Source organism: Pristis pectinata, chromosome 16, assembly GCF_009764475.1.
Source record: "Pristis pectinata isolate sPriPec2 chromosome 16, sPriPec2.1.pri, whole genome shotgun sequence".
In the NCBI taxonomy this organism is placed as follows: domain Eukaryota; kingdom Metazoa; phylum Chordata; class Chondrichthyes; order Rhinopristiformes; family Pristidae; genus Pristis; species Pristis pectinata.
In genome coordinates this window covers 5099802-5111794 of record NC_067420.1, presented here as the reverse complement: position 1 = coordinate 5111794, position 11993 = coordinate 5099802, and the positions used below count along the sequence as shown (strand labels likewise).

The window sequence follows — 11993 nt, the reverse complement described above, 5'->3', positions numbered from 1 at the left end:
GGTCCAGGGCCATCTCACAGTGCGGGGGTGGGGTACATATTCGGAGCAATGCTACTCTTGGCATCTGAGTCCATAGAACAGTACAGCACAGAACAGGCCCTTCGGCCCACAATGTTGTATTGGTATTGGTTTATTATTGTCACTTGTACCGAGGTACAGTGAAAAACTTGTCTTGCAAACCGATCGTACAGGTCACTTCATTACACGGTGCATTCCCTCCTACCTACAGAAAGCCCATATCCCTCTATTTTCCTCTCATTCATGTGCCCATCCAAGCCCCTCTTAAAAGCCCCCAATGAATTTAAAGATAGCTTTTTACTTTAAAGAGGGCATGGCTTTAAAATAATGGGTGGGAAGTTCAAGGGAGATATCAGAGGAAGGTTTTTTTCCCCCGGAGAGTGGTTGGGGTATGGAATGCGCTGCCTGGGGCGGTGGTGGAGGCAGGTACATTGGTCAAATTCAAGAGATCGCTAGATAAGCATGTGGAGGAATTTAAAATAGAGGGATATGGGGGAGGAAGGGGTTAGATCTTAGGCGAGGTTTAAAGGGCGGCAGAACATTGTGGGCTGAAGGGCCTGTATTGCGCTGTAGTGTTTTATGTTCTGTGTAATTTGCCTCCACTATCCAACGCACATTTTCTCGGAAGTATCCCTGGACCTTGCCTGCGTGGGAAATAGGAGCATGGCCCGTTCTCATGCTTCCAGCCCGCTTCCTTGCTTGGACCTGGCACTTGGTTTGGGTTCAGGTAACTTGCCAGTCAGAAGCAGTGTTCGCACAGTAAGACTCGAAGCTTTGCCTGATCTCCATAACGCCCTCTGGCCTCCAGTCAGCGACCCCGGCAGGTCTGAGCGGCCGGCGGTCCCCGTGGCCGGTATAGAAAGCGATGCCCAGAGGGATCTGGCGAGTGGCGGGAGATTGTGGCAGGAAGTCCCGAGTAACGGTGCGACTGAGGATTGAGGAATTTCCACTACCGAGTGATCTGAGGAAAACGAAAACTGGAAAACTCAGAGAAAGGTTTCAGGTTAATCAGTTCTGAAGTGAGGTTATCGATCTGCTGGTGTTGACCAGTGAGATATTGTCGGACGTTTGATGGTGGGACTGACAGGAGAATTTTGACGGTGGGGAATTGTGAGACCGACAGTATATGAGTGATAGAAGGAGAAGGATGATCCAAAGCGGGACAATTGGGCGCAGATATCACAGGGGATGGGTGAAGGCTCCCCTACACTTGAACTGCTTCACTTTCCACAGACGCTGCCCGATCTGCTGAGCGGCGGCGGCGTTTCTCCTTCGGTTCAGATTTCCTAATTTAAAAAAAATCTTATAAATTCAGGGAAAGTCTGCAACGTGGGGAAGGAGAGAACTTCCAACGGAAAACCACGCCACCCAATGAAATAATTTATTCGGCAGCGTGGTTTTCTGTTGGAAATTACCTAATAAATTATTTCATTTTGATATCCAACCCTCTCGCCACCCCCGCCCCCCCCCCCCATCTTCTTTCCCCTGAAGGTGACAGTGGTAGTTGGCTCTCTGTTACATTTTGCTGCTTCGATAGGGGACCTATTGAGCTGAATTAGTGTGCATTCCGCGAGGAATATATTAGCCTGTCCCGAACAAAGGTAGGCGATAGCCTCCTTAACGGGTCATCAATGGGACTGCATGACAAGGCGTAGGAACAAAAGGTCGAGCAACGGGGGACAGGAGCCACGTCTGTGGGCTTGGAGCCTGGCGTCTCTCTCTCTCTCTCTCTCTCTCTCTCTCACACACACACACACACACACACACAGGTAAATGACTGAGGTGCGTCTGGCGGAGGTGCGCAGGCGCGGGCCGCCACGACTTCAGTCCTGCGGGGTTGGAAGAGGCAAAATACCTTTCTCAGTCGCCCCGGCCAGGATCGGAACATGTCGCTGATGGGCAGAGTAGGTGGTTGGCAGGTACGTGGTCTCAGGCACCCCGTTCGCGTGAGGTGGGGGGGGGGGGGTGGTTGGGGAAGATCTAGACGCCGGCTGTACGTCGCAGGGGAGGGCTTGTTGAGCGAGCGAGGGGAGGGATTGCTCACCTTCAGGGCAGTGGGGGCTAGTGTTCCAAGGGCAGGGGGGAGGTCCCTGGACTGGAACAGCGCACGGAGAGAGGGAGAGAGAGAGAGGGGGGGGGGGGAAGAGAGAGACAGGCAGAGAGAGAGAAAGAGGCAGAGAGAGAGCGCTGCTAGGACCGCGTGTGCGGGACGAGAGGTCGGGGTTGGCTCGGGACAGCCTGCCGGGAGCACTGCACCAGCCCTCGGCTCTCTCCACACCCCACCCATTCACCCTCTCCCTCCCTCCCGGGACCCCGGGCCCTGGGTGCGGGGGGGGGGGGGGGTTGGCGAGCGAGGGGGCAGCAGCCTCGGGAACCAGGTCGGGGCCCCTCTCCCCGTTCACCCTGGGGCTCCCCCTCCCGTGCCGCTCACCGGCTTTCCAGGGGAGAGTGGGGATGTATTAAAAATCTCCGGACACCGAGACTTCCCGGTGCCCGGGGTGCGGTGATCGCTGACAGCTTTGCGGTTCGCTTCGTCAACCAGCGGCGATCCCTTGGACTGAGCTCCCCAGCGACTCCTGCCGCAGCTCGACCGAGTCTTGTCAGCCCAGAGGTGGAGAATGTTTTTCTTCTTTCAACCACCCCCCCCCCCCGGGATTGTGCAAGGGGGGAACAACTTCCACCTCACCCCCCGGGGACTGGGCAAGTGGGGAGCAATTAATTAAAGTCCCAGTGCTGGCAACACGCACAGTGTTACTTCAAATAAAACTTACAAGTAACAACGTGTTGTAAGAAGCGGCCATCTACTGAGATAGTTGCAGTGTTCAGACACCAGCCTCCCTCTGACGGGCAGGGTAGCTGAGGTTTCACCGTTGCTGTGCTTTGGGAGGGACCTATGACCAAGGGGGGTTGCCTGCAACCCTCAACTAATCAGCGAAATAATCACCTGTAAATGGATCGCAATATGTCACCGTGTTAGCTCTACGCCTTAACATCCAGGCAGAGGTCTGGCTGTGAGTGTACAGGGTTAATCGATGAGCCATTATTGATGGTTTTAAGGATCATTTGCACTCAGTGACGAAGTATTCGTTGAACAGAAGTAACCCACTGATATAGTGTGTGTATGTTATAGTGTGTGTATGTCAGTGTACGCAGCGGGAGATCGGGTCCGCCGGGACAGGTCTGAGATAGTCACCAATGTGATCCTGAGATTCTTTGTAGAGTCAGCCGGCAGAAACAGGCCGTTCGGCCCAACCGGTCCATGCCGACCGTTGGGTACCTATCTATACTCGTCCCAGTTACCAGCACTTGTGTCCTCAGCCTTTTCTATGCCCTGTCGATGCAGGTGCTCCTCCAGGTATTTCCTCAATCCAACGAGAGTAGCTGCCCTCCGCCACACAGTCGGGCGGTGAGTCCTCACAGTTTCATTTCACCGTTAGTTGGGGTTGTCAATCATCTTTACAGCGGGGTTGCATCTATTTAGAATCGCCTGGCGCAGAGTTTTGGTGAGGGAGTTAAATTCGCTGCTTTTGTCCTGTGTACGGGGCATTGTAGAAGGCGAGGGAGCGACTGGCGAGCGATCATTCGTTGAAAAAGGGTATTGGTTTGGTTTATTATTGTCACTTGTACCGAGGTACAGTGAAAAACTTGTCTTACAAACCGATCGTACAGGGAATTGTTTTTTTTATTTAGAAGCACCATATGAACCGGGGGGGGGGGGGGGGGGGGGGGTCTGCATTTCAATTTTCTCAGCCGGGGTCCGGTGACAAGCAAAGCTTTAACTGCCCGAGTTGTTTCGTTAGAAGCTAATGAGGATGAATTTAATGAGTTATTGGGAGAGCCGTGATATTGACGAGCAGTTTAAGCTGATGCATTTCAAAGGGGACAGAGGATGGAAGGAGACGGGGTGCTTTTTCTGTGTTGTGGTTTATGTCACGGCAGCCTGCAATGTAACTTTGCGGGGACTGCAGAGGGGAGGAATTATTCGTTAAATCGGGCTCCGAAGAACCATCGCACTCCCAGTAGGAACGGCGGACAAAATCATGCCTGTTTTATGGGTGCTCTGTAGTGATGCAGAGTTCATGCAATCACGGATCCTGCGGTTTCAGTTCAGCGCCTCTACCCCCCTGAGAGAACAAATGTAGCAGTGGCGCAGCGCGCAGTAAAAATACAGGCACCATTCTGTACACCGAACAACGTTGACAAGTTAACACCCTTGTCGAAAGCAATGTGCGATAATTGTAATCGGCACCACCGCGCTACCCCTTCCTAAAATGCAAGGTACTTGTTAGGGGATCGGTGCGAGATTACGTTATAGAAAACGCAGTTGTTATTTGGAATTCTTTATCCAGGGGAGTGATGGAAAGAGATTCAGCAATAACTTTCAAAAGGAAATCGGATGAATATTTGACAAAGGGGAACAGGGGAAAAAAGCTGGGGGTTGTGAGTGGGTGGGACACGTTAGACTGCTTGTTTCAAAGAACCCCCAAAGGCAAGGTGATCCGAAATCCCTCTGCTGCATGAGTCTGTGAAATGGGTGCAGAGGAATACGGGGTCTTTTAGTCTTCAGTTCGAGTATAAGTTCACTGTCTGTTTATACTCAACCGATTTGCGACTTCCGTACACTTGGAAATGAAACAAAAAATCTATCAATTCCAACCTTCAAAGGTCAGGTTAACCAGAAATAAAAGACAGAAAATGCGGCGAACACTGGGCAGCCTTGGTGGCGCGCTGACTCGCCGAGTGTTTCCAGCACTTTCGTTTTTATTTCAGATTTTAGCGTCTGCAGGTTTTTAGATTTTCAGTTAACTCCACTGCGCTTTGAGGAGAGGATTACCTTTGCTGTTCTGTGAGAGCGGTTTAGCTCTCGCGTTAGCTCCCTGACCTCCGCATTCATTTCCTTAATAATTTTAAACTCCTCAATTAAATCATTCTTCTACCCTCAAGAGAATTTAGACTTGCCTCTAGATTTTAACCCCAGTATCAAATGCTCTAATGCCTCCTTTCTTGTGTCTGGCACCCCAGATATATAACGGGTCCCACCTTCCTCTCCTCTACAGCCGCTGCAGTTCTGAGATAAATTCCATTCACCTTTTTGAAATTATGTTTTGTGCCTGTCCGCTAGCTTTTAGTGACTTCCATGCAGAGGGAGGCTCGCATCCCAGGCCTTCCCCACGTTTGTAGAGCGAGTAGACCCCTCGCTGACATTCACAGTTGTGTCTCCGTTTAAGAATAAAGGCAGACACAACGCGGCTTGACAAACGGTTCTTATTAAACGGTAGATGTGTTGCATTTATTGGAGAGAAGGCCGATTCCAATAGGTTTGCTTTAATCAATGGGAATGCAAGCAGGAATTACAATCCTGGTTCAGAGCGGGTCATCGATAACCTTCCACGCCTTAATATAGCTTCATTGTTGGTGACTGTGTTTCACTGGACACCGGTTGATCTTCCATTGAACAACCCGAATCCTCGTTTGTCTTGTGTTGTGTTGTGAGATGCACTATTCCGATCTCAAAGGAATCCAAATCGCCCCTCCCACTATCCCCCTCCCCTGTCCCCACTCTCAAAAATCTTTAATGCAGCTGATGCAACGCAGGCACGGTGGCTGTATGGGGCGGCCATGCCGCCGAAGCCAGGAAACTTAACGCGCTGGCATTTACATGGCCTCCAAACTTCAAGATGGTCTTATCAAGAGAGTGGATGGCTTCACTAACTTCATCCCCAAAGAAATCTTTGAAATTCGTGGCTGCTAACCTGCATTCTCCATACGATTCCCAGCCGGGACAATTCGGCTCGTTAACAGCTCAGTTAAAATGGACCCCACCAAAAATGGTAACGAGACTTATTGTCCAGGAGAGTCGCCGCCCGTCAGGACTGGATTCTCGCCAGCCCTCCGGTGCACAGACTGCATTTGCCATCTGCAGGTCTTTTCCCTGAACGTTGAGCTCGGTGCTACATGGCTCCGGGTCCTTGAACGCTTGCAGTCTGATGGTGTGGAGCCTCTTGCATCTCCGCAGAGCGACCATTTTTTTTGTGTGTGGGAAGCACAGCTGTTATTTTGCCACCAATCGCCCCCTTCAAATTGCAAAAAGACAGCAACACAAAGCCAGTATTAATAACCGCAGAGGGAGCGCTTCTGCAGCGCGGTGAGATCGCGGTGTAACACTGGTCACGTAAAACACAGAATTGCTCAGTATAAAATAGAATAATTCGATTTCGTGCTATATAATCGTATAATATAATACCGTGGCAAAGTGTAACAAAGTAATACAGAGCGATAGCATTTATTATGATACATAAAACAGAACAGCACTAAATAATACCATACATTCAAACAAAACATGACTTTTCGTGGTATTGTACAATACAACCTAACGCTACACAGTACAGTGTGATACAGTCCCATATATAACAAAGTGTAATGCTGTATTGTTTAATATAATGTAATAAGGTATATCATGGAGCCGTATAACAAAAGTGGACACAATACAGTATAATTCAAGATATATTATATACAATAGGATAAAATACAGATCATTTTAATAGTAAAGTGTACAATGCGGTGTGCTGAATACAATGCAGTGTATTGAAATACAATGTAAACATGTACAACGTAATATACTATAATCTACAATTAATTGTATAATACGATACAGCTTAAAGCGTGAGATAGTAAAACGCAGGATAATTACTGCCGGCATCAGAGTTCCAGTGAGAATCCCCAATGTTTCCGAAGCGTTGTCTAACATTCGGGGAAAGTGTCCGAAACATTGGAGAGTACTCACTGGAACACTGACATTGAAGGACGGATCCAAACATTTTTTTCTTAAATTTTAAACAGGGTATGTGGCGAATTCTTAGTTCAGACGGTCGCTGAGAAGGGACATGGCGCAGAGGGAGAGTAAAATGTGTTTTCGCTCAGCGAGGCAGGCGGTCAGCGTTTAATCTAAAATTACTTAAATAAGGGTAATGATAAAATATCTTCAGTTGAAGATTGGCAGGCGACAGTCAGTATTTTCTGTGGCAGTAGATTATGCCTTATCCCAACAACAAAACAAACAGCTTTGGACGTTAAAACAGAGCTGTTTACTGCGATGACAGTCTTTGTGATTATAATTAAAACTTGTATAATCATACAACAAAAAATAAACGCAGTAAGTGACTAACAGAGTAACACAGCGAATTCTTGCCAATACTGGTTTAAGATCCGCATTAACTTAAAGAGTACATTTAGAGCAACAACGCGTTCAGGATCTTACCGCCGGCGGACTCTGCAACGTGAACGAACTTACGCGTGAGCTTTTGTTTAACATACGCAAAGAATCAAGAAACTTGACTCAAAGTCGAGGCCTTGGTTAGCTCGCCGGATTGGGCTGGAAGGGTCAGAACATCTGTCAGACAACCAGTCCTTCGGTATTCCAAGCCGAGTCTGCTCGCAGGCTCCTGATTGGGAATTCTGACGGCCCGTGACAGGAACGAGATGGAGCCATTCCACTGGTAACCCCCACTTCCCAAGGAGAGGGAAGCCGGATCTGGGCAGAGCAATTGCATTCCTGCTATATATCCCACAGTTGCCAGGATCTCCCCCTTTCCAGAGGATGCCGCGGAGGTGAAATCTATTGTGTCTGGGAGCGGGATTGGGGGACAGACTCTGATCTCTTTGCAACTATTTGGTGTTGGGAGGGTTCAGCAATTCGCCATTTATTCTCATTCTGAACGGACCCGGAATCAGCCGACGCGTCCCGGCCTGTGGGGAGACTGACGGCAGCTGATGAAAAGCAAGATTCAGGTCACCGGCGGCAGGAGCGGGACCGACTACACGTCGGCGGCTCCGGGGGCGGATGACAACCACGGGGCAAGACACTACTGGACAGAGGAGAGGCTGGGTCTGCGGAAGAGCCTTGTGCAACCTGGGGGACATCTGCAGCGGCGGAGCCGAGTGGGGACGGTGGTTCTGCTCATAGACAGGCTGCCCGGCGAGGCGGGGAGAGTGGGGTGAGACACTGCGTTACAGAGACCCCTGCAACATCCACTGGCGACTCGGCGCGGGGTGACACGCACCAGAGGCGGGGATGGGGGGGGGGAAAGACAGGCGGCCAATGAGCACGCCTCCTTTCCTGGGACGGAGGCGATTGGTAGGAGCCGGGGGTTCCTGCTACGTCGCCCCGGTGAAGCCCCACCCAGGGGCGGGGTAGCGCCCAGGCTTCCGCCCGCAGAACTACAGACTTATTGGAGGGTGAGCGCAAATCTCGCTGACCATTAGAAGGAGAGCAGCCGTCTGTGGTGGTGGGAGTAGGAGGGCGGTCGGTCGGTCGGTCACCCAGCGCCCCGTTTGGATCGTGCGGCTGGGCTGCTCCCGAGTTCGCTTCACCGGGGAGCAAACATGCTGTGGAAACTGGCCGACAACGTCAAGTATGAAGACGACTGCGAGGTGAGAGCGGCCGGCGGGCAGGGAGGGGGGCTGCAAACGGCAGCTTGCTGCAGCCTGCCAGGGTCCCAGATGGTCTCTTACTTTCGGATGTTCGGAGATGCCTCTTTACCACCCATCCCCCCAGTGCTGCAGCCAAGTTTTCTTACTTTAATTAACGAGGGTTACCCTCTTGTTATGGTGGAGAGTTGCATCCAAGGGGTAGTTTGGGTAGTTTTAATTGCTTACAGCTTCTTCTAGCCTGCCTTCATCCTCCGCGTTTAATTCACGCTGCTGTCTGCGCCAGTTCTCCGCAGACTTTGAGGCTTGCGACAGCCTTGTTTAGCTCGGACTTTTGGACTTATTTCAAACTCTGGGCACTTCCAGGTGTCGCGTTGGATAATTGAGATGGGGGGGGGGGGGGGAAGGTGGTGGTTTGCTAATGTTTTTCAACAGATGAAGCGGTTGTTGACGTCTGGGTAACGTTTTGTTTTGAAGACAAAACTCCAGAGCTGGGTGGGGGTGTCTGAGTGCGGTGGACATCCTCCCAGGGAGCTGGAGGTCGCCAGCGAGCCGACCACCCAGCCTGTCTGGCTTGTGGGGAGCCGCACGGGTGATACCGACTAGCCGGCGGGGCGGGAAGCGGAGACGCTGGGCCGGCGGTACCCCCCACCCCCCTCGCTCCTACCGGAAGATGCATCGATGGAGCTGGGAGCTGGCAGACTTCCAATGACAAGAGGGAGACCGCAGATGCCGGAACGACGCGCAGAAAGCTAGATGGACCCAGCGGGTCGAGCAGCATCTGTGGAGGCGAAAGGGGGCAGTGGACATTTGGGGCTGAGGTTCCGCTATTGTTGTAGGGTCTGGACTTGTACCTTCTTCCTCCGCAGATGCTGAATCCTGCGAGCCAGATTACACGCCAAGAGACTTCACAAAACAGTGGGATTTTTAAATTCCAGTTCTTCGCAACCGCTGATGTCCGATCCGCGCTCACGTCTCAGTTGGTAGATCTGGATCGTTTGTATCCCACTTGAAATTACGCTAGCACGTTGTTTTAATTGAAGCGAGCCTACCTCGCCCTCCTCCGGGGACCCATCCGAGGATCCGGGCCCGACGTGGCCGGTTCTTTTCTCGCCTCGCCTTTGGTTCTGAAAGCTGGTCGCCCTTGGCGGCCAATCGCTCCGTCCGGGTGCCGGGCACGGGGCGGCGCGGAGCTGTGGAGGCGCCCTCGTCGTTTCCCCCCTCAAATGTAGCTTGACGGAGTGTGGATATTATCAAGCTCGGGGTGTTTCAGCCTGCTCGGCACATTCCTCGAGGACACTCTCTCTGCAACGATCCGCACCCGTCGTCTTGTCAACTTTCAAACACACGCAAAATGCTGACTGGTTCGGGGCTTCACTCGCACGCAGAACGGCGGGTCACTGTTTCAATTCCATGCATTTGATGCTGTACAGAAAGTACCTCCCCGATGCTTAAATCGACCTCCGTGAGATTCAGAATGTCTACAAACCCTTTATCAGACGCCGTGTCCGGTTTACAGTTCCGGAGGAAATTTACAAATGCTTTTAATCTGCATGCATTCAAATGTAAACTTCTTGGATATGGTATTTGGGCAGTGATTTGCTTTCGGAAAATAACATGGACTTCTCATTTTCGGCATTAAAATTCAAGTGTCCCTAGTTATTAATGTCTGTTGTTGTAATTCGCCTTGAAGATCAGGTTATTGGTTTTGGAGACAGTGATTTATCCAATCCGGTTGGAAATGATGGTCCGCGCTTGTGAAATTCTCAGTGGTGGGGTCGGCTAGTCAGAATCGTTCAGCATAGAAACGAGCAATTCGACCCAACTCGCCCACACCGTCTGGCGGGCGTTGAATGGGCAGGGTGATAGATCATTAATTTGAAATGCCTTTAACTACAGGATTGAAGTTCCCAGTTTTGACAGACGGGACCGAGTGCTTTTTAGGTACAAGTGATTTAGGTGTTTTGTCATTAAAGCTTAATTCATGGAAAATGTCAGTCTCTTCGGTTGAAGCGGACGTCCGACGCAATATCCCTTGGATCTGGGACTTGAATTCAAGTTAATATTAAGAGAACATTTTTAAGCGAGAGAGTCGGGTTTAAAGTGAACAGCCTTTCCAACTCTCTAGTGTCCCAAAAGGAAATCCGAAATCAAAATAACCTGGGGGTCGGGCAGCATCTGTGGGAAGAGCCCCTTCTCAGGGGCTACGATCATTGTGGTGTCGTTTACTGTTCCTGCTCTAGGGTTCAGCTGGTCAGCAACCTGATGAAAACCTTTTTGTCTCCTCAGGACCAACACGATGGGAGCAGTAACGGGACCCCCCGACTGCCGCAGCTGGGGGCAGTTACCCAACACCTGTATTCCTCGGCACCTCCCCTCTCTCACACCCCGAGCTCCGACTTCCAGCCGCCCTATTTCCCCCCTCCGTATCAGCCCCTGACCTACACCCAGTCCTCGGAGCACTACCCTCACCTGAGCGACCCCTACTCCCTCAACGTCCTGCACCACCACCACCAGCAGCAGCCGCAGGCGGGCTGGCCGGGTCGTCAGAGTCAGGAGACGGCGCTTGCCCATCAGCAGCGGGTAGGGGCTGCCGCTCAGCTCTCGGCACTGGAGCCCAGGAGGGAGATCCGCCGCCCGGACATCCTCATCCCGGGGAGTCACCACATGGACACAGCCCTGGCAGAAAACCTCAACATGCACGATGTGGTTCACACAATGGAGGAAGTGTCGGTAAGCACAGGCTTCGTTTACGTTGGCCTTTTGGTATCTTAAGTTTAACAGATATTCCCAATCATAAATCGCTTCAAATCGGCCTACAATTCCTTCAGTGGAGGCTGATTGACCGGTCAAACCCTCTGGTAGTTAAACAAGTCTCTCGCACAAATAGAAAACACGATTTACACGAAAGTTTATTTTCAACTCGGCTAATGTTTACTAATCATTTGCCAGTGTTCCTTCTCAGCGCACCATTACAATTAAATACTCCCAACAGGAATGGGTTAAATCTATTTTAATTTGACATCTTTTATCACTACACTGATATTGATCTCCTCTCCCTCCTTAACTATTTATTAAATACCAGGGCGGGGTTATTGTTGCGGGTGATTTCTCGATTTCTCTCGTTCTGACCGGGATAGTGTTGCAGCAGTTAAACGAGGCACTGACGGTCTGGACGCTGTTTAAAAGCGGGCGAGCTCGGAACAGAAGGCTTGTTCTTTGTCAGGGCGGGAGGTGAAGCGCACTTCTGTCATTGCAGCCGTGTGGGAGAGGGGGAAACTTCCGAGAGCAGTGGGCGGGACGACTGATACCTTGGCTCACGGTTGCGAATCCCCGGGATCTGCGGCGCATTCTTAACCCTATTTATAAATTGTTTTAACTGTCCCAATCAAGATATTTACTCCTTTCTTTTATGATACAAATGATACTCCGTCTTTTATGATACAAAATCACCACAACACTGCAATATTTCACTTCTACATTTCCCTACAAGTATTTCACTATTATTTTAACGTGTGCACTCGCAATTTCAGATAACCCTTCCCAGC

General features: G+C 50.8%; 1 protein-coding gene across 3 annotated transcripts in view; it reads left to right on the top strand.

The window, feature by feature from the left end:
* Window positions 1–1830: 1830 nt before the first annotated feature.
* The window catches only part of tfap2c (transcription factor AP-2 gamma (activating enhancer binding protein 2 gamma)), a 58056-nt gene continuing 47893 nt past the window's right edge, over window positions 1831–11993 (top strand). Inside the window, exons 1-2 of one of the 3 annotated variants that reach the window (XM_052031360.1) lie at window positions 1831–1937; window positions 10735–11178. In XM_052031360.1, the coding sequence (XP_051887320.1) occupies window positions 1905–1937; window positions 10735–11178 (477 nt within the window). In that variant the 5' untranslated portion in view covers window positions 1831–1904. Of the gene's footprint in view, window positions 1938–8246; window positions 8449–8990; window positions 10011–10734; window positions 11179–11993 lie in introns of those variants that run through there. The other 2 variants (XM_052031359.1, XM_052031361.1) reach the window with 2 other exon arrangements.